This window comes from Dermacentor andersoni, chromosome 2, assembly GCF_023375885.2.
Source record: "Dermacentor andersoni chromosome 2, qqDerAnde1_hic_scaffold, whole genome shotgun sequence".
In the NCBI taxonomy this organism is placed as follows: Eukaryota; Metazoa; Arthropoda; class Arachnida; order Ixodida; family Ixodidae; genus Dermacentor; species Dermacentor andersoni.
This window is the reverse complement of record NC_092815.1, coordinates 35,984,282-36,007,714: the sequence shown is the minus strand read 5'-3', so window position 1 is coordinate 36,007,714 and position 23,433 is coordinate 35,984,282. Positions and strand designations below refer to the sequence as shown.

Sequence of the window (23,433 nt, the reverse complement as noted above, 5' to 3'; positions counted from 1 at the left end):
TTTGATCCATCGTATTCAGGAATCTGCAATGACATTACAGTGGCGTCAAATGAGCTCAAGATTTTTGAAAGTTTGTTTACGCCGGACATAGTGGAAGCAATTGTGGAACAAACGAACATCTTCCAGCGCCAAGTACATGCCGCACTGACACCGTCGGCCAGATCCCATATACACCAGAGAAAAGATGTTACTCCGCATGAGTTTTATGTATTTCTTGCAGTCGTAATTCTCACGGCTCATGCAAGAAAAGGTAACATTGCCCAGTATTGGTCAACGGATCCCCTCTTTAGTACACTTGCATTCTCGAAGTTGATGAGTCGCAACCGCTTCCTCTTCATTTTGAGGTTTCATAATTTCTCCTATAATGAACAACAGATGCATGGTGACAGGCTGCACAAGGTGCGCTCGGTTCTCTTGACGTTTCACAAGACCTTTCAAGGGGCACTATCACCATACCAGGATATTTGCATAGATGAAAGCCTGCTGCTTTTCAAAGGACGACTGTCATTCAAACAATATATCCCATCCAAACGAAGCAGGTTCGGCCTGAAATCATTCATGCTCTGTGATGTGAAGACATGCTTAGTGCTGGACATTGTAATTTACACCGGATCCTCAACTGAGATCAACGACTCTGAGATGGGATATAGAGCGTGAGTTGTCCTCAGTTTATTGGACAGGTACCTGGGCAAGGGGCACATTCTCTGGGTTGACAATCTGTACACCAGTCCCGCCGTGTTAGCCTATCTTCATGAAAGAAAGACCAATGCTTACGGTACAGTCCGGAAGAACAGGAAGGGTATCCCACACGACGAGAAAAGACTGGAAGAAGGGGAAGCAAGCAAGATGTGCAATGATAAGCTTCTCTTTGTCCGCTGGAAAGACAAGCATGAAGTGCTCATGCTCACAACAAAGCATAAGGGCGCCAGGGTAGAGTCCACGAAGGTGGACAGGAAGACGGGTGAGAGCAGAAAGATTCCCCTGTGAGTCTCCAAGTACAACTTGTGCATGGGGGTTGTAGATAAGGCAGATATGGTTGTGATATGGTTCTGTGAGCGACGCAGAAAACATGTGATAACAGGAAATGAATAAACAGCTTGGAAAGTGACTCGGATAAGTTTTTAGAAAGGCACGGTGCGAGTCGCACCCGGTGGTGCAAAAGGTTCCAGTATCTATTGCACATGGGGGATGGGGAGCAGGCAATAAAGCAGCACCTCCTCAATGGCGCACCTGCGGATTATCGAAACGCTCCGTCGCTTCCGGATTAGCCTGCCTTGGTGCCACTCACAGGCGATTTACTGTGTCCGCCAGGCAGGTTTTGGCAAAGTCAGCCGCAAAATACTCGTGGTGTCTCATATACTGTTGACAAGCGAATAATGGAACCGTAAGTGCAATGCCCACAGAAGTTGGAGGCTGCAAACTCAGTGCATGTTAGCACTTCAGAGGATGGCAGCTGCCCACCGCCGTACAACTAGAGATAAATAAAATCTGACAATATAGTTCTGTTGAAAACAAGCTGCCAGAGCAAAGTTCTGAAGCAGCAAAGAAATGACAACTAGATTTGCATACAATGCAATCTGATAGACAACCAGCAAAAGTACTGAAGCCAGCACGCTCAACATGGGCCACTTTGGCCCATATTCTGTGAATAAAGCAAATGACGAAACATATTATCGTGCCCACGTTTTGCCAGACAAACGGATTTCCATCTAAAATTCTTTTGGAATTTGGAAACGGAGTTACTTTTATTTTTGAAATATTTTTTTTGAAAGCTTGTTTATTGAACTATTTATTTATTTTCTTGTGTTTCACATAGGACCATGATATTTTGCATAAATGTTGCAAAGACAACATTGTATGTTTGACACTTTTTTCAAGCCTCTGTATGAAAGAAAAAAACATGCCCAGTTGCATCAAAGTTACAAAATTTTTCTGATTTGAGCCATGTTTCAATTTTTGTACATTCTTTTTTCATTTGTGAACAGCGTAAAAAAAAATGCATGGCACTAATTTACTGCAAAGCATATTAAAATGAGTGGAAAAGTTTTTCGCCACAACATTTTGTTTGCTTTTAATTCAGCCTTGAAATTGGAAAATATTGTGGTAAGCAACGGGAAGACGCTCGGCGCCGCCAGCTTCAAATGTTTTTTTGGCTTGCTGAAAACACCTCTCGAAAATAAAATTTTCGGCTCAGTGCAGTTTGAATATTCCAAGACATAAAAAAACCAGACAAAACAAAAATACCGTAATTACTCGCATAATGATCGCACTTTTTTGTCAGAAAAATTGACGCAAATTCAGGGGTGCGATCATTACGTGGGTTAAATTTCCCGCGAAAAGAAAAACAAATTCTTTTTCGTCCTGCGTTTGCTGCGGGATGCGGGTGCGGGACACCAAAACAAAAATGGCGGCCGGCAGAGCAAGCCAAACGCACCGAACGCGACTTTGTTTTTCTTCTCGTGAGTACATTACGTGCATTAAAACAGTTCCTTCCGTATCAGTAATGAATATCGTTAATATCGGCAAGCTTGCGGGAATAACGTAGCCATGTCCGCTTTGAGGGGACAAAAACAGATGGGCGCGCTTAGCTGCCAGTGACATAGAAACACATAGCCGGTGTGCTGCGGGAACTGCGGCATTTGTCTTCACTACTATCCTAATACGGCATGTTTCCGCTAAGGGTGGACGAATATCTTAGCTGTGTTACAAGCGTCGGCGTATGAATAGGGTACACTTTTAACGTATCAGTGTAAACGTGGCTACTATCATTGCCCCGCGCAATTTGTTGCGTGCCAACGAGTGCAGATGCAAAGAATCGAAAGGCGCCTTTTTTGCTTTTGTTGACCACAACCATTATAAAGCCTACACATAATAAAGGCAAGTTTGGTTGTACCTCTTTTTGTCATGGAAATGCGGAAAGTGATGAAAGTAATGAAATGAGGCATCTACTTAAGAATGTTTGGTGCGTGCAGACCGCATGGCTTGTCTTGAAGAGTCGTTCGCGTAGCATTCGATAGATGGTAAGCACGATCATTATTAGCTAGACTTGGCACACGACATATCGCTGAGGCAAGTTCGGGGTGCGGTCATTACACGGGAAATAAAAAAAATCTAATTTTGACGACAAAATTCGGGGGTGCGATCATTACGCGAGTGCGATCATTATGCGAGTAAATACGGTATTAAGCAGATATGCATATTTGATCTCTTGTGGAAATACCCTACTATTAAATCGAGTAAGATGACGGATCAATCATAAGCTCAAGGTTAAGATTCCTTTATGTCGCACTAACACTTGCCATGATTTTTTGCCACAAACAAGCAGTGAATGGAACCACCTTCCCACCTCCATTGCTGCAATCGAAGACCGTGCTGCCTTTAAAGCTGTGATTAACAATTTATTGTTAGAACACTCCTCTCTGTAATACAGTGCAGTCCACTTATAACGATATCGATAAAGACGAAAAATATGATCGTTATAACCGATGATAGCTATATCTGGACTGCAGTTATCAAAAAAAAAAAAATTTTTAGACGCGTTTGCGCTGTTTACCTTTGCAGCTCTGAACTCGAATTTGCAACTTGCTCTAAAGAATAGATGATGTATACAGTAGGCCGTGAAAAAGAAACTTTATTTCTAGCGCCAATGACCGTGTCAAGGATTAGGCGCGCCGAAATAGTCCGAAATCTGCACTTGCTTTTGCGGCAGCTTCAGCTTCACAACCGCGGTGTGCATGGATTCCAGCTGCTGCGCGAACACTGGCGGCAATCCTTTAGCATGCATAAAATCAATTAAGGAGTCGATCGACGACAGTGCACTTTGCGTGGACATCGTGGTCGGGGTCAAGGAGCCACTGTCGATCTCATTGTCACTGTCGCAGATGCCATCGCCACCGTCGCACAACTTTGCGTCTGTCGAGACAGCACATCTTCGGCGATCGCCTCGTCGGTGACCTCATCGCAGAACGAGGCAGCACTGTCTGCAGTCAAAAACTCCTCCTTCGACACACCACCTGTGTCACCAGTAGGAACGAACTCCCAGAGCTCGGTTATGTCAGCGACTTCCACCGGGTCGGTCTCAGCGGGTTGGGGAAGTTCGCCCTTACGCACAAAGCCCGCCTTCTTTAAGCCATTGGTGATGAACCACTGGTAAAGCGCCTCTTCAACATCGGCGTACAAAGGGTCTCTAACCCCTTTTCCGCTGATCGGAATGGCCGCTGATAGCTCCTGCCTTCACAATCGCGGTGCTCCCGGTTTTCAAGATGGTTGATGTCGTTAACTGGACGAGCTCATACTTCTTCACGAGGGCGCTCACCTTGAAGCCGCATCGAGAGTCCTGCAAAATATCCATCTTCGTGTCAAGCGACACAGCTTTGCGCTTTGTCGGCGCCATCTTCGAACTGGGTTGAACCGTTGGTTGCACGCTGCTTCAGTGGCGTCAGCCTGCTATCGCGAGAGACGCGGGACGGGCGCCACCGCGCCGCTTTGCTTGTCGCTTCTTTTTTTCTTTCTCTCTCTTTCGGAGCGACTGTGGCCGACGCGCATGAAGCAGCTAGCGCCATCTTGTGGCGCACTGCGCCAACGTTGGCTGCGCCTACTCGTGCGCGGGCGGGGCGAGGCGCACTGCGCGGTAATGGCGGCAAATACGAACTTACGGAGGTAAACATCGCCTCGTCTCGACATCGTTCGTTTCAGGGAACTAAGCAACGCAAACGTTACGATTATTTGGCACGGAAAACGACATCCAGACTGCAAAATTTTGATCGTTATATCCGATATGCGGTGAATAACCTATCGTTATAAATGGTTTTTTTCCCCATAGACCTAATGCATAAAATGACACTCTCATGTCGACCCATCGTTATAACCGATATATCGTTATATGTGGTACCGTTATAAGTGGACTGCACTGTACCCTCAAGTCCTGAGACTATGAAAATAAATAAAATAAATAGATGATTTGGGCAGGAAACATCACATACTATTACTACCAGTAACAGGGTCCTTGGCAGAAACTACGTTGGTCTTGGGAGCAGGGTTAGCTTGTTGGTTGCCATCCCTCCTTGAAGGCAGGCCAATATACAGTTTGTGATCTTGAAAAACGAAGCCTTGCATCTCATGTAGGGCTGTGTTGAAGGCAGCCTCTGATGACAGGGTGACAAAGCCATACCTAATAGGAGGGAGAGATATTTATGAGTACATGTGCAAGGTTTCTTCTTCTAACAACATACTAAAAGTGTGCACTGAGTGCATCAACCTCTAACTCCCCATGACATGATTCAATACAGTGAAATTTCATTAACACGTATCTGGTGGGAATACGGCACAACTATACGTACTAGACAGTAGTACATCCCAACCTCCATGTACAAATTTGTCTCCTGATATGCACCGTCACTACCAACAAATAAATCAATGCAATGCTGTAGCAAATGTTGACCAAAATATGCACTATGAGGTTTTTCTTTTTTGTTTTCAGAAGTGCTGAAAAAATTCCACCTCTCTCGCACAATCGTGTGACAGCGCAAAGGCCAGGGTGGTGATACCAAAGGAGCATTTCGAAACTTTGACAGGGAACACAGTGGCACCCATGGTGGCTACGCAGACGACTCGTCTGGCTTTTCCCGAAGCAATCTGTGCACAACCTTTCACCTACTAAGCACTCACAGTGTCAGGACGTTTTCTGGGGCAATCATTCTTGGTTGATCGTTTTTCGGAGATTTCATTTTGGTGAGATTTCATGCTACTCGACATCACACTTGTATAAGCGTATAGAGCCGACAGCGTTTCTGGCATTGAATCAAGGTTGCTATCTGTACACAATGCCAAGAGCGATGTTGGCCACATACTTCCCACCCAGGGCCCCACCTCACGAAAGCGACACTACAGTGCATGTGAAACCTACAGTGCACGTGAAACCACATCAACATCACCATCCTTTCGACACTGTGCACATGGCGCCGTGCCAGAGCACAGTGTGGTGTCGTGCAAACAAGGACTCGTGTCATGCTGAAGCTCGGATGAAAAAGACACCGGGTGCTCAGCATACAAAAAAAATTAGACATAGTTAATGCTACCGAAACTGACACGAAGTCAGCGCTGGCACGCGACAGGGATCTACTGTTGAATGCGGTGTGTGGCATTTGGAATGCGAAGCAGCAGTTCCTCAGCATCCCTGCTGCGACCGCGAAGAGAGGTCAGCTACGAGGTTCGACTATTCGCCATCGTTGCCTCTGTTGTTGCCGAAGTGTCGCCTAGCGAAAGTGATGAGGACGACACGGAAAGCAACAGCATGGGCGATTCATGCCCAACAGTGGCAGAAGCTGCACGTTACGTCAACCTCATGAATGCAATCGTCACGACGTGAACAGCACCCCGCAATGAAAAAGGCACCCCGCGACATCTGCAGCGCTACCGCGCTCGTGCACGGACAATATGCAACGCCAACGTGGAATCTGCCATGCGAGTGTATGCCAAGAAGAGGGGGCTTGCTGAAAAGCTGGCTCGCAGCTTCAGTAAGTTTGAGGCCGCAGTCGTTGCTGCTAGGTTGCCGCGGCATCAAACGAAAATAACACTTTTGTCGCACGAAGAGAATAAATACTGCACGTCCTTTTCCCCTTTCATCGCACCCTCTCCGAGTCCGTTTTTGACAGGTAGGTCGGTGATCTCATGTTATTTCGGTTAAGCACTACTACCGTTTAGTACATACTTTTTCCGAGCTCCAGCCAACTAAGGTTTAACGAGGTTTCACTGTATATCCAAAGGTGATCGCCCGAGAATACTGTCCCTGTACCATACACGTGCATGTTTGCCAGCCAACTTGCACTTGCGTTTCGTGTAAGCGTCTGTGCACTGAGGTTTCTCTGTGCCGCGCCACTCCTGGTTATCTTTTCTTCATCATCACGTGACATGTGCTGGTTCCATATAAAGTCCAAGTGGCAAAAGATCGCACCTTGCGCACTGTTTGCTGCCAGTGCGAGGAAAAACATGCGAGTGTGAACTGTGAGGGATGGTGGCTTGACGCACGCCTTACTCCAATGTTGGAAGTGACATGACTGAGTGCACGCTAAGAGAGGGGTGTAGGTGTGCATCTAGTAATGTGATCAAGCGCGTATGGTAACATAATCAAGCACTCACTGGGGGCTCCTTTCTGCTCCTTTTAATCGCTATAGAAAAAGACGGCCCATGCTGCTCTGCTTGCTCCTGTTCAATCTTGGCTTCCTGTGCGTCTTTCCTTGTCATTTTAGAGCATGCAACATTACGGTAGCTAGCAAAGCATCGAACTTTCATCTCTGGCTCGTGTTTGTACGAAAAGCGGTGCATGGGAGAGAAATTTTGTTCTAAACAACTGTTTATGGTTTTTATAGTCCAAATTTATTTTTCTCCATCAAATACATCGGACTATGCCAAGACCAACAGAGCTGTTCGAAGTATCCATCAATTCAAATTAGGAGACTTCAAAGTTTCCGGATTTCACTGTAGCTGGCTTTTTGTAATATGGGAAACCAAAAGACAACAATGGCTGATACTTTCTATGTGTGCTAAAGGACATAATGAGTGATGCTTGGGCTTTCTTGTACAACTCTACAATATCTGCTTGAGTGACTCTTCAACAACCAGAAACACTGCCTGACACTTCGCGCTCTGTCTACTCTTAGTATGCATTTCTTGTGCTTTCCCCCCATCAAGATTTCACAAAGCAGCCAAAATGTTCAACTTACGGAGATCCTTTTGAAGTGATGAGAAAGGTCTCTTCCACTCCATACTTGTCAAAAATATTCCTTAGGTCATCCTGCAGAAAAAGTCAGGACCACCGTGCACAGGTAAGTCAGCACCACCGCCAGTCCCACCACAGCCTCAACTAAGCATATCATAGTGACAGGATTAATTTCTTAATCGTTTTGGCTGTAACTGCAACCAAACAAACAGCATAGCACTGACCTTCTCGTGCCATAACCTACTATGCTGAATGTGTACAAACTGCAATTGGTAACAACAAAAGAATGCAGCAGCAAGTACTACACTGTGGTCCAACTCAAATAAAGAGAAAGATTTCATTTACAGGAAAAACAAACACGTCAACCTGAGCTTAAGAGAATTTGTATAGATGTGTCAGCCAATTATGTTCACTCATTTGTGTGAAGTCACAGCAGAGGCAAGTTTCTTTCAATGTGGGCTTCGAGTGGCAATTTGTTTCGGGGCACAAAGGCATGGAGGAGGGCAGGTGTACTGCAGTTTTCTGTGTGGATCTTGCAATCAATTCTTAGGAAACCGCCGTGTATAGCATCTGCAAAAGAACTTCATACCCTAGTGATGTTTTTCGGGAGGTTAGCCACAAAGAGCTTGTTCGCATTGCTGAAGGGGTCCTTGGCAGCAGGTGCCTCTGTAACAGACATCAGAAATGCTTTTTTTAATTTTTTTTCAGCCTTCTTCTCGTCACTGCACTGACTACGCCAATCAAGTCATCATCAACACATATCTTCTTTAGGCCATCAAAAAGCTGAGCGCCGATTTTCATAATAAACAGAAACCTTTCACAGAAGCTGTGTATTTAAAAAGACTATACCTGCTTTCTGTGGCTTCTGTTTTGGCTTGGGGGCATCTGCCTTGCGAACAGCCAAGTTTTGCTGATTTCCCACGGAGGCACCATCCAGGTCTTGAACAGCACGCTCAACACACACTGCACTTTCTAGTTCCACGAAGCATATGCTGGGTAAAAAAAAGAAAATTGGGCGACTTAACAACATCTCAATCTCTGAGCTCATTTACTAGTACTGTGATCTCAGTAACTCATTGAAGGGGGAACGTGGGTCTTACAGACTACAAAATTGTGGGAAAATCACTTTTTTTGAAAACATTATTCTTGAAATCTACAGTGTCTGATGCATTCTCAAAAATTTTCGTACACCTTGGCCCAATATTTTGATTGTATTGGCATTTTATATAATGTACCCCAGTGTTCAGCTTCTTCACAGTGCACATTATATGCAGATGATACCACAATTTTTTCTTCCCGTACCAACCTTGAACCTTCAAACAGATTTAAACTCTCTTCAGAATTGGTCAACTATAAACAAGCTAAAAATTTGCGTAGAGAAAACATACTTTATGCTTTTTAAGTCTCCTCAGAAAAAACTTCAATTCCTCGTTCTCTATACATTCAAGCTCAAGAAATCAAAACTAACAGTAGCACTCACTTTTTACGTGTTGTTATTGACTCCAAGCTAAAATTCCACGACCATATTTTGTCGATTAGGAAAATCGTATTAGGACTTCAGGCACTCATTCGCGGTCGAGCTTTTTTTGATATCACAACACTTGTCACTTTATATTACGCATTTATTCACAGTCATATCAATTATTGTATTGAATCCTGAGGCAGTACTCATAATATCCATCCTTCACCTCTCTTAACCCTTCAAAAACAGGCTATTCGCATTATTTCTTTTGCCCCTCGACAATCACACTCACTCCCGTTCTTTAACCCTTTCGCTGTCACGGACGTACCGGTACGTCATCGCGCTTCCCCCCCACGGTGTCACTGACGTACCGGTACGTTCTCTATCGTGCGTTCAAAATTTCGTGCCTGAGCGCAAAGCAGGCGCTCCTGGATTGGCCACGCCATCTGTTGACTCTTTCTACAAGTTCGTATATTCGCCCCGACCTGTGTTAGTCCATGTATTGAAGAGTACGGTGCGACTGCCACTCCCCACTTTCTCTTTGCTGAGTGGCGCGGTGGCTCCGCGTTCGCTGGATAATGCGTCGCGCGCGTGTGATTATGGGTTCAAGGGTTGTTCTGTAATCTCTGCTGGTTTGAAGGTTTTTATTTTTCTTCTGTTGGTGTGCCTGCTACGGCGCGTCAAGTTCAGGCGCACGTGCCGTTGCCTCTCCAAAAAGGGTGACTCGATTGCTACTTTCGCTCTCTCGCTGCACCCTCGCTTCCGACTTGCAGCAGTAAACGTAAAGCCCTTCGAACTTTGTTTAGCCTTTTTCCATCTCCCTCTGTCTTCTTGATCATGCAACGTCCCATTTCTCTCTGTTGCGCGGGCGACTGAAAGCGCATCCACCCTGCGCGCAGTTACTTTCGGATGGCTCGGCGCGCGGGACCTTCGTCTGCTCATGGGAGCAGTGGCTGAATTCCTATTCAGAATACGAGCCGAGCTCGGATTCGGACTCGGACAAAGTCGCATGAGAGGAAGAGGGTGCGGATGTTGAACGGATTTTATAGTCAGGCTGATGATGATGATGATGTTCACTAACAACAGCTGCAGAACACTGAAATGTGCATATTGCATTGACTATGTTATTTGTATACCAATCATAATCAAAAATAAATTGCTATGTTCATTCCCTGTTATGCCCGTTCCCTGAAACCAAGCCGACACTGGGGGTGCGTCACGGCCAGAAACGTCCGACAGCGAAAGGGTTAACAATGGAATATTACCTTTATCCCTATCTTATTACTATAATCTTGATCTATTATTTTTCAGTCTTTCATTGCTATCTCTACCTCAATATAATTTTATCACATATTGGGTAACACTAACTGCACCCATTTTTCTGTTAAGGGAATCTTCTTTTGCCTAAGGTACACACTAACCATGGAAAACAACCTATTTTTTTTTCTGTTATATCACTATGGAACTCCCTGCCTACCGACTTAAAACAATGTAACTCCCTTTCCATCTTTAAATCTTAATTAAAGGACTACCTATTTGAATAAAAAAATGACTGCACTATATAACTTGACATAGCGTTTGATTGTCTGCACATACTTATTTAAATTTATCGTGAAGACATGTTATACCAAGGTATTAATTTTTTTATTTTTTGTCGGTTTTCTTTTGTATTTTTGTACTATTTTATTTTTGTAGCTTGTTTTTATTAATGTTTATGCATGATGTCAGTGTACTTATTTCATCTTTCATCTGCTTATTAATTTTTCACCTTTGCATTGTTAGTTTAACTCTACTTCTCTATTTACAATTCATCGTAAGGGGTCCGGCCAGCAGTTTTTACTTTGACCCCTTTCTCTATACAACTGTTTTTGCACTAATTTACTTATCAATAAAGTTAAATTGAATTGAATCAGCGAGCTGCATTTTTACTGATGAACACGCAAGAAAAGGAAATTTTTCCGTGATGCTCAGTGGCCGTTCTAAGTTTCCAATCGCAGCCATGTTGGTCTTGTTTGAAAGAGCCACTTTTCTTGTTTATTTTTTGTGCCACCGCTACTCTGTACATTGATTAGCTATGAAGAAAGAGACCATGAAAAACTTGTCCCGATGTGCAATTCCATTTGTCGACTGAGACACGTGACCGTAAACAAGTCATGCCACTGGTGGATTTTTGCTGTCGTCTGCCCGGGCTGCTTGGGCATGCAAAACTCAGCATGAAACGATGTCAAATTCAGTTTGCTACATGCCATAAATTCAGCAAACAGAAGAAACGAGGGGTGTTAAACTTTTGAAAGTGCACAATGACTGGTGCACTTCGGTTATTACATGTTACAACATGTCAGAGCTGCACAGCACAAAAAAACAAGGACGCTAGGCAAAGAATGGACAGGACAAGCGCTGACTACAAACTAAAATTTAGTACACACAAGAGTGGAAAAGGAAAACAGAAGAGTAACATAATGCATGTACCAAAGCAGTGGGGTGAATCAACAGACATATTAAGCAGATTCACTTCACTCTTGAGCAGAGCCAGGGACGATCAGATAATGCACGTGTCACCGTTTCTCTGGATTAGGAAAGCTTCCGTGTTAGTGCGTGCTATCAAGTGTTAGTCAGTCACCGCACTTAAAGACGTCCGATAAAGATTAGTTGACATCTGCATTCATGGCAGTGTAATTTAAGGTGAGAACAAGAGACCCACTTTCAAGTGAGATGTGATGCTCTCCGAGCAGAACATTAATGCAGCAGCCCGTTTCGCCGATGTAGTGCCTTCCACCAATGAACAAAAATTTATTACTTTGATCCTAAAATTCACCTTCACCAGATTGTTAAAACTTGGCTAGTCATCATGCATGCACCCAACCCCAATGGTAACTGCAGTGGCGACCCTAACAGCGTCAGCGTAAGTCATGGCGGCGGTGAATGCATGGAACACGCACCACCTCCCATCGGAAAGACCCATTTTCGGCCTGCCACAGGAAGATTTTAAACCTAAAAAGCTAACTTACAATGAACTACAGTTGAAACTGTTTATAATGAACGCAATAGTTCTGCAAAATGTGGTGAATATATTAGTACAGTGGAACCCTGATTACATGACTTTCTCGGAAGCCAAAACCACCCAAAAAGTAAATGCAAAAAGAATAATGCACTGAGGGTGCCAATCATGTTTTATTGGACGGATTTAGCATACTGTGTATCGCAATCCTCACCCTCTAGCATGTTAAAATATCTTCTCACATACAAAATTAAAAAAGCCGGCCATGCAGCACAAGCTTTATTTCAAGCGCAGTAATGTCTGCAAGTAGGTCACCTACGCTGTCACCCACAGATACGAACCTCCATATGTTAACATCCACGAACAAAGGAACAAGAACAGCAGCAACTGTAGTGTTTTCCTCACTCAAGGTGGCAGCCCGCTGTGTCAGTATTAAGCAATGCCTCCTCACACATCCTGTCTCATACGATGACCCATGCGAAACCAGGAACTCAACAACAGATGTGAGAGAAGTCTTGCATGCTCGCGTGTAGACAGAAAGCTCCGAACTGCATGTGTGAGCATGTGTATCTGATATGATCTGTATACACTGTATCACATACATGTGTATATATGATATGACCTTCCGATGGCTAAAAAATTAAATTCTGGACTTCGACGTGCCGAAACCATGGTATGATTATGAGGCACGCAGCAGTGGAAGACTCCAGATTAATTTAGACAACCAGGGGTTCTTAACGTGCACCACATGCACAGTACACAGGCGTTTTTTGCATTTTGCTCCCATTGAAATGCAGCTGCCATGGTCGGGATTTGATCCCATGACCTCGGGCTTAGAAGCGTAATGCCAAAGCCACCACGCCACCACAGTGAGTATTCCAGTATGTACAGTCGCCGACCGATTTTCCGGACTCCAAAAATTCGGACATGCCCGATTATTCGGTCAGCTTCGCGGCACCGCCGTTCTCCCCATAGACCATAATGTATAACAACTGCCGAAAGTTCGGACACCTTGCAGCCTCTCGTCTGATTTTTCGGACACTCCTTGAGTCAACTCGATCGAGGGCATCATGCACCGACTCTGACCGGCGCATAGTTCGACCTGCTGAACGCCATTTTTGTTTTGAACGGAGCCTCCTTGCTGCCCCACGAAGCGGCGCTACTGGAAATCCCCGCTCATCATCATCGTTTCTGCTTGGTTCGATAGAATGGCCGTACAGCAGTTCCGGTTTCAGCTTAGTAAGCCATGTCAAGACAATCCAGCAGCTGATTTGTTTCTTTCGCGCACGACGATGCGAGCAGGCCGCGTTTTTCGTTTGTGCGACTGGTGTCGGCACGATAGTGTTTGCTTTGTGTGCTGTGTCGAGGTTTCGGTGTTCCAACGCGGCGTACGGAAACATCGCGTCAAGTGTCTAATGGCGCTGACAGTGCGGGTGCCGGGGGGCCTAAGATTTGTCGCCTTCCGATGTGCTCCCTACTGACGCGGAAAAAGTTCTGCCGAGACCTGCGCAGTGGTTGCATTGCGATTCCGGACACCGTCTCATTTGAGAGTTTCACAGGTGCTGACACTGCTGTACTGACATGCGCAGAACTCGACGATGGCGAGATCATTCGTCAGGTTTCTGCTGCACCCATTCTCTATGCTGCACCGCCGGACGATGACTCCGAGTCGGAAGATGACGCACCATGTGCTACGCTGCTGTCGCATGCGGAATGTGCACAAGCAGTGACTGTGCTTTCAGCCGCCTATAGTGACCGTTCGACCCTCTCCGAGATTCAGGTTTATCTGATTGCGCGTAAACGGAACAGCGTGCAACGGCGCACTCACGATTTCTTCAAGCCTACTGCAGAGCCCGAATAAGTGCGTGGAAATAAAGGATTTCATTTTTTTTTCCTAATCTGCTTTTTCGGACACCTGTTATTCGGACGCAGTCCCCGTGAGGTCCGAATAAACAGTCGGCGACTGTAATTGGTTCAATCTTTGCACATGCTTTCGCGCTTCTCATATGCAATAGGGCGATAATCTCAGGTGATCACTTGAGACACTCGGCACTGGACAGGTCGAAGTATATTATGGCTGGCAGTGCTAGCTTGGCACAGCGTCAAAAATGCTGTTGGCCAACACCAAGTCACGTGAAAGTGAAACTATCTGTGAAAGAAAACATGGAGGAGTGTGGTCAGGCCGTCAACACGAAAAATGCAGAGAGAGAGAGAGAAAGTGCAATGAGATACCAACAAAGGGACAAAGGCAGGCGACGATTGAATGACACAAAGATGGGGAAGAGAAACCAATGATAAAAAGACAGCGAGCTCCAACCTAGCTGTGACTGTGGGACTCTAGACACACGACGTGTACGTCACGGACCTTCTATAAATAACCGCATGGAGCAAGAAATAAGTGTTCCATTTCTATGTTCACCACATAGTTGCTTTATGTGCCAGGTTGCAACATACCAGTCATAAAACCAGGGACGTCGCAATATTGAGGCACGCATAACCAAGGTTCCATTATGTTTCATTAAATATGAACCCTCTCTTAAAAACCCTTTGACATTAACAGCAGTGCAGCTGGCGCCAGGAGTGACAATTCCAGCAGCACTTTGTACGAAAATGAGATTTTCAGTGTCATTTTTATTCCCGAAATTTTCCCGCGCGTAGCTGCAAATTTCCTTTAGAAACACGATTTTAAGGGCAAACTGCACCGCAGTATAGCTTTTTCAAAACGGCACTCAGTTGCGATCACCTTGATCACCTGCGAACACCCTTGGCACACCGAAACTGCAAGCACAACTGTCGCAGAATGGCAGCATGCAGCTGTAAACAAATTGTTGATGAACCGTAATCACCTGATAATGGTTTAATAGCTGCCAACCCTTTGCAGGTGGCAATGTGCGGTGCTGCACTCTTGCCAACTCGGGCTGTACGAATATTGACAGCAATGCTAGCAATGCTTGAGCATTGTTAAGCTAGTGGCAACAAGTTGTGTACTGTGTTGGTGGTGTTCCAGAGAATCCCATGCATCGCAGGACAAACTAGTGAGCCAGTAACTCTAGGCGTGAGCCACCATCCTGTTTGTGATTGTGGTGGAGTCGTTTAATAAATGCAGCACATCGAACACTCTATGGACTGTACGGAGGATATGTGGTTCTATACAGACACCAATAAAGTGCTGTCTGAGAGTGATGACAACAAATATTAAGTAAATAAATTTCCATTCAGTAAAGGTAAAGTCTACTAGTTTTCGCATTTTCTTATTTGCAGAATCAGAGACATGCCATGTTTTTCTTGCTAAAAATTGAGTGCGCATTCAATTTCTGCACACACTGCTCTTACCATTTCAACTATTTTCAGCAAAATTGAAGTTGGTGCTTGTGTCTTAGTACTTTGGTAAATATAGTGAACTGTAGCAGTATGACACTCTGTAACACTTGGATAAGTTAGGCTACAGAGATGAAACATTTATAATTTGTTACACATGACATGATTTCTACATCAACAAAATATAAGCCCTGTGCTTCGCATATTTCAAAAAGGAGCCCGAGAAACAGCAACTAGATGCCCTGCATAAAACTCAAGAATTGTGAGAAGACAAGTATTCAGAAATTATTTCTAAAGCACATAATTGGTCTAGACATTCCAAACTTTTGCCACATGTCACTCATAGGAAGTCCCCCATTTCAACAAAATATGAATACTGTGCTATTTATAATAAGCCCACAGAAGAAAGATTTTAAAACATTTCATGCAAGGTTCTATATGGACCAAACACGAGGGCTTCGCAATTATTATGTAACCCTAACTGACACCAAGAAATTCTAAAATTTGCCTACTTATTAGCTTTTTCATAAAACCATGAAAACTGGCATATAAGGTTTTCAGGCTGTTTTAGTCGCAATAACAGCTTTGCTGTTATTGAAAGAGGCCAGCGTTTTGACCAGGGAGAGGAAAAAAATAACACAGGCACGATCAGAGCGGCGAGGCGCTCGCTTGCCGGCCCTGCCCCGCCGGGTCTACCACGTGGACATGACGTTCACGCTACCAGCACTGTCACTGGCTGCGGTTGACCGAACGACGCAGCAGTCGTGCTACAATTCCAGCAAGTTGGTCACATGCACTACATGCGATTCAACACCGCATGCAGCGGATCCTGTTGAGGACTTGTTGAGTGCGGCTGCTGATGCGAACGGTCTTACGTCAGATTGCATACAAAGTTGTACCATGTGTCTCCCGCTTTATTCGTTGGCTTGAGTAGCAAGTTAAAAGAATGTCGCTACTTTTATTCAGGGGGCCTAACTAGTCGCGGCTGTTCGCACTCACGGCGGCCAGAATATGCAAGGCCTCCGAGACCAAACAAACAATGCCCGGCACTGCGCCGGCTATCTTTTACTGATGCCTGCCAGGGCCAAAGCTGTTTTGGCGTAGTGTGGCACAATTTCAGTTATTTTTCTGCTTTTGACGCAATATGGCACAGGAACTTGTGTTCGTATCAAAATGGTGCATTTGGCACAGGATTCCCACCCCTGAATTAACGGAAGTCAACTGTACTGGCTGTTGGCTTTTCAGCCCAGCAAGCTGCTTCCGACAAACTGCCACCAGTCGAACACGAGAGCTACTGCTGGCTCACTCAATCACCACTTCTTACAGGTGAGTGGTGCCATAGCCTCCTATATTCACTTCTACACCTGCTGGATCGCTACAGTACTGCCATTTATGAGGGTGACTCTCTCTCTACCTAGAATGTGGGGCGAGAGGCACAGTATATTGGGCAGGACAACAACAAACCTCGACAGTGCTCAATCAAGCAACATTAGTACTATACAGCAGCGGACGCAAAAAAGTCTGCACGCTAGAAAACATCAGCGGTTCTGTATGGCAGTAGCAGGCAATATCGTTTTGAAACACAACAAGCAGGCAAACATCCATGCTGCACTTAGCTAGTCATATTTCCATGGCATAAATGCCACGGGAACATGAAATTCAAGCCAATACACCAGGAAAGTCTACATTTCAATACAGTCAGTGCAGGACAGGTAAGTCACAGTCAGCTTGCTAACTGGGTGCACCAAGCTGCTTTTTTCTAGCATTGTTTGCTGCTGCAAAAGGCAGTACAGCAGTAAAAAGTTATGGTTGTGAGCCCAGTCAACCAACGGTAGCAATGCCCAGCCAGAGTGAAGAGTTACGTCCCCATCCTCATCAATTCAGAAAGTTTATGGTAGTTTTGCAAGTTCTGCCTTAGCCTTCTGACGCAATATGCTTCTCTTAACTTCAACCATAGCGCATGCACTGTGCCACAGAGCTATGAAATCTTTTCTGAACACCTTCTCTATCCTATCTACAGCTACAGTCTGGCATAACAGCAACAATTTAAAGAACACTTACGGCTTTGGGCCCTTCGCTTTCAGGGAAATGTTGACCACCCCATAGTTTGCAAAAATGCTCCTTATTTCTTCCTAAAGAGACAGTGCAAGTGAAAGATAACACACTTGAGTAAGGCCACACTGACAAGTCATAACTCGCATTATCCTTCTAACAAAGAATGACAGTCTCAGCGTTACATTAGAAGTACCCTATTTGTATGAATACAGCACATTTTTTACCCTGCAATTCCTAGATTAGAATTATAGTGTGCACTTTATTCAGGATCACTTAACAAACGCATGAAATAACTTCAATGCAGCAAGTTGAAACACCGATATCCATGTAGTAGAAGAAAGCCAATCCTATGTTTCACACAATATTATATTGCAAGTTAGAATAAACTGGTGCAACAGCAGTAGCAAGGCAAGGTTGGCAAGCATGCAACCTTTCTTTCATTAAATCATACTGCTTATGGCTAGTGAGAAGCAGTAAGGACAGGTCATAAATAGAATGAACACACTTTTACGCAGCAATTGAACAAATGTTCACCCCCATTTTATTTACGTTTCTAGCCTCTGGCTTTCCTTGACATACGTGACACATAGTTATGCTACCATAATGACTTGAAACCTTAGTCAGCCCCAGTGTTATTTCGTGCAAGCACTGTACTTCAATAAAAAAAAAAGGAACACATTTAGCATACACAAACGCATCCATATAATGTGTTTCCATCCAAAAGAATATGAGCACAGATTCATTGTGTAGCAACAATACTAGCACAATGACGGTGCCGCTGAAACACTCAATTCTTCCTTGCTATTGAAACTTTAATAAATGTGCAGCTTTCAAACATCACAAAGGAACAAGACGAAAGTTCATTAGGATAACATGATGTGAAAATCCAGGGAAAACAGGGGGAAGGTAGGAGATGTAAATTCAAGACGATGAGCAAAACGAGAACAAGGTTAAAGCAGGAGCCAACATTTCGACAAGTGGACCTGCCTTTTTCATACTTTATTTTATTTTACTGTGGCGAGGACAGCATATGTCGCCTTGAAAAAGACAAGTCGTCCACTTGTCGAAACATTGCCCACTTTCGCCTTGTTCTCGTTTTGCTCGTTGTCACGATGTGAACATGATACATACATACTTTCGACATACAATTGGCTAAGAAATGGGTAGGCAATTCTTATTGTTGCGTGACAATGCAATGAAACTTCAAATTTAAGGGGAGCAGCAGGAAAATAAGACTTGATACAAAGGTAAGGAAGACAAGCACAGTACTGTGTTTGTCTTCCTTACCTTTGTATTAAGCCTTATTTTAGCACTAATCGCCTCCAAAATGGCACACCAACACGCCCACCCAGCAAACCATCCTTCTGATTTTCTTTTTTTTGTGTGTGTATTGATCTTCATCACATTGGCTGCAACTGTTACAGGAGTAGGGACAATAAAATGTCGAAGACTGAACCTTACTTCCGTGATGCCTGCCTTCAAATTTCCAACAAACACTTCATTTGGTGCCTTAGCAGCTCCTCGACCTGCAATACATTTTGAAATAGTTTAGTTTAAAGAACAGTAAACCTCACAGATATCAAAATTTGCAGTTCCAGATCACCATTCCCTTACTATGCTTACATAATCCTGCATGCAAAACAACTAATAATAGTAAGGGATCTCAGTACTTTTGGAGGGCACAAAGATAAAATGAAGATCCCAAGCCATGCCAAGAAGTGGCAACCACCCACAAGAGTATCCCTTACGAAACAAAGGCAATTATCATGACTCATCAATATGAGTCGTTTACACAAGGAGACAGCCAGAATATGTTTTGATTAAAGGATCACAATAGACTCTACTTTTACACGGCCATATTTCCTTGAAAACTACCTGCACTACAAAAGTTTAACTGGAAGCCCCACAGTTGGACGAGCCATGTTAAACATAGGGAAATGTTGCAAGCGTTGCAATAAGCTCTTGTGTTCTGCTGCATTTTGCTGTCATAATATTTCTTGCAGTTTCAGTATGTCTCCATGTTAGCTGGCTGGTGCTGAATGGCTTCAGTTGGCGGAGGAGCACGAACTTAAGGCACATCTTAATGTTCTTGGTGGACTTATGTAGTCATCGCTCTCAGAATGAGTCGAGTAAAATGGCAGCATCCTCTAATTCGATGCTACTCGAGCCATCAATAAAATCAGCTGCAGACACAGTAGAATCATGAAATCTATGTTTCAAAGCACGCACGCTGCTTCTGGAAGCAGCTGTTTTTGCTTTCAGCTACGACGAGCATGCGGCCGTCTTTGGAGTCTGTAAAAAAATCGGCACCAAGAGGGAATAAAAACTAACTCCATAAGAAACGAAAGTATAGTTTATGCTGCAGCATGTCCTTCAGTGGTGCAGAAGGTCTCGAAAATAACATTTGAAACCATCATTAGTGGATTAACGATGCCCAATGGTTGTGGTATAGAAACAATTAACGATTCTTCAAAGTCTAAGAAGTTCCTTTGTGATATTGATGGCCTTTCAAGGATTTCAAGAAGCACAACAAACCCAGAGGTAAATGCAGATGTGACAAAATAAATCTGCAGGCAGATGCACTTCTGACCAGTATTTTATTATGAGTGCCACAGTTGTCAAGTGCTTGTTCCAACACCGAGCAGCTACGTTCCAGCTGAAGCATCACAATAGACATTACATATAAAGCAAAAGTGAAAGCACTGCTGAGAGTCACAGACTGAGACTCACCAGAGTACTGATTCATCCTGCCCATCTTGCTCCCTTGCTGTGCCAACATACCGTATTTACTCGCATAATGATCGCACTTTTCTGTCAAAAAAATTTACGCAAACTCAGAGGTGCAATCATTACATGGGCTAAATTTCCCACGAAAAGAAACATATTCTTTTTCATCCCGCATTTGCTGCAGGATGACAAGCAGGCGGCTGTCGCTGTCAGTGCGGGACACCAAAATAAAAATGGCGGCCGGCGGAGCAAGCCGAACGCGATTATTTTTCGTCTCATGAGTACATTACGCGCATTGAAACAGTTTCTTCCACATCCGTAATGAATATTATTGTTAATATCGGTAAGTTTGCGACAATAACGCAGCCATGTCCGCTTTGGGGGGTCAGAAACAGAGATTGGCGCACTTAGGTACCAGTGACATAGAGACGCATGGCGGGCATGCTGCAGAAACTGCTGCATTTGTCTTCACTGCTATCCTAATACAGCATGTTTCCGCTAAGGGTGAGCGAATATCTTAGCTGCGTTACAAGCGTCGGCATATGAATAGGGTACACTTCGAACGTATCAGTGTAAACGTGGCCACTATCGCTTCCGCTCGTGATGTGTTGCGTGCCCACGAGTGCAGACAAGAAGAATCAAAAGGCGCCCTTTATGTTGTTGTTGTTGACCAAAACCATTATGAAGCCTACAAATAATAAAAGCCGAGGCAAGTTTGGTTGTCGCTTTTTTTTTCATGGAAGTGCAGAAAGTGATGAAAGGAATGAAATGGGGCATCTGCTTAAGAATGTTGGGTGTGTGCAGACTGCTTGTTATGGGAAAAGCATGCTGGTGAACAAGCAATTGGTAACTACGATGACGATTCTAGGAACACTAGAAGAGAGATGCTGGTAGAATTGGTGGTAAGGAATAAGCTGCAAATAATGAACACCTTCTTTAAGAAGAGTAGCAAGAGAAAGTGGACCTGGAGAAGACCTAATGGTGAAACAAGAAATGAAATAGATTTCATACTTCTTGCCAATCCCAGCACAGTGCAGGATGTAGAAATGCTGGGTAGGGCAAACTGCAGTGATCATAGATTAGTAAGGTCCAGGATTCACCTCAATTATGAAGAGAGAAAAAGTAAAATTGGTCAAGAAGAAACAGGCCAACTTGAATGCAGTAAGGGTAAAAGCAGATCAATTCAGGCTGGTACTTGCAAGTACATACGCAGCCTTAGAACAGAGAGATGAAGATGACATAGAGGTAATGAATGAAACCGTAACTAGGCTGGCTTCAGAAGCAGCAACTGGTGTGGGAGGTAAGGCACCAAGGCAACCAGTAGGTAAGCTCTCCCAAGTAACAGAAGACCTCATAAAGAAACGGCAAAGAATCAAATCCAACTTAAGAGATTGATAAAATAGAATTCGCGGAACTGTCAAAACTGATCAAGAAAGAGAAAATAAGGGATATCCGAAATTATAACGTGAGAAAGACTGAAGCAGTAAACAACGGACGCAGCGTGAAATCAATGAGAAGGAAACTTTACATAGGACAAACCAAGATATATGCACTGAAAGATAAGCAGGGTAATATCATCAGCAATCTCGAAGATATAGTAAAAGCAGCAGAAGAATTCTATACTGGACTGTAAAGTACCCAGAGCAGCCACTATGCCTCCATTCAATGTAGCAATGAAGAGGTTACAGGGGCTCCTTCCAAAACTAGCAATGAAGTTAGAAGAGCCTTGCAAGACATGAAACGAGGAAAAGAGGCAGGAGAAGATGGAATAACAGTGGATTTAATCAAAGATGGAGGAGACATAATGCTTGAAAAACAGGCGGCTCTCCATACGAAATGTCTATCAACTGCAAGGGTTCCAGAAAACCGGAAGAATGCAAACATTATACTAATCCACAAAAAGGGAGACACTAAAGAACTGAAATATTATAGGCCTATTAGCTTACTCCCAGTATTATATAAAATATTTACCAAAATAATGTCCAATAGAATAAGGCCAACACTGGACTTTAGTCAACCAAGGGAACAGGTGGGCTTCAGGAAGCGATACTCTACAATGGATCACATCCGTGTCATCAATCAGGTCTCTGAGAAATCCACAGAGTACTATCAGCCTCACTATATGGCTTTCATATGTTGAATTCCAATGGCGGAGTCGGAGCAAGTTTTTCTGCTCGTTTCGGAGCAAGTTTGTTCCAATGACAGAGTGAGGGGGGGAGTAAGGTGTTCCAATGAGAGAGTCGGAGTGGATTCAGAGTGGGAGTCACTCCGTAGAGCAGAAAAAGATGCTCCACCAAAATCGGCGGAGTGGACCGGAACTCTGCATCACGTATTTCCTTTACCACGTTTGTCTGCTGGGAGGCGCTACCGGTCACGACTCGCGAGGAAGCAAAAGCTGCTGCACGCCTGGCGAGATATCCATTCCGCACCTTTAAAAAAACAACAGGTGAACGGCGCTGAAGAGACAAGTGACCGGTGTGGCGGTGCTGTGAGCAAACAGCGGAATGAAATGACAACACGCAAGGCATCCTGGGTAACTCGGCGATAGAAGTTCCGCTTCCGCCTTGCTCCGGCGGCGCAGGTTGTGTTCCACTCACGAATTTGGAGGCGTTGCTCTACGCCAGAGTCAAGTGCTCGCTCGCGGAGTCCGTCGGCCACTCGACTCCGTCATTGGAATTCAATAGATTACGAAAAGGCATTTGATTCAGTAGGGATACAAGCAGTCATAGAGGCATTATGTAATCAAGGAGTGCAGGACGCTTATGTAAATATCTTGGAAAATATCTAGGGATTCCACAGCTGCCTTATTTCTCCACAAGAAAAGTAAGAAGACAGCTATAAAGAAAGGGGTCAGACAAGGAGACACTATCTCTCCAATGCTATTCACTACATGCTTGGAAGAAGTTATAGACTGGGAAGGTTGGCAGGCAGTGAGGATCAACTCCAAGCAGTGAGGATCAACGGCAAATATCTCAGCAACCTTCGGTTTGCAGATGACATTGTCCTGTTCAGCAACAATGGAGATGAGTTACAACAAATGATTGAGGACCTTGACGGAGAGAGTGTAAGAGTGAGGTTGAAGGTTAATATGCAGAAAACAAAGATAATGATCAATAGCCAGGCAAGGGAACAAGAGTTCAGGATCGCCGGTCAGCC

The 23,433-nt window shown here is 44.4% G+C and overlaps 1 protein-coding gene across 2 annotated transcripts in view; it reads right to left on the bottom strand.

The window, feature by feature from the left end:
- Positions 1-23,433, bottom strand: part of LOC126542462 (uncharacterized) — a 106,026-nt gene that overhangs the window by 29,691 nt on the left and 52,902 nt on the right. For both annotated transcript variants that reach the window (XM_055077262.2, XM_055077261.2), the window contains 6 exons: positions 19,012-19,076; positions 17,557-17,627; positions 8,567-8,709; positions 8,307-8,383; positions 7,722-7,792; positions 4,983-5,170 (listed from right to left, as the gene is read on the bottom strand). In XM_055077262.2, the coding sequence (XP_054933237.1) occupies positions 4,983-5,170; positions 7,722-7,792; positions 8,307-8,383; positions 8,567-8,709; positions 17,557-17,627; positions 19,012-19,076 (615 nt within the window). The remainder of the gene's footprint in view (positions 1-4,982; positions 5,171-7,721; positions 7,793-8,306; positions 8,384-8,566; positions 8,710-17,556; positions 17,628-19,011; positions 19,077-23,433) is intronic.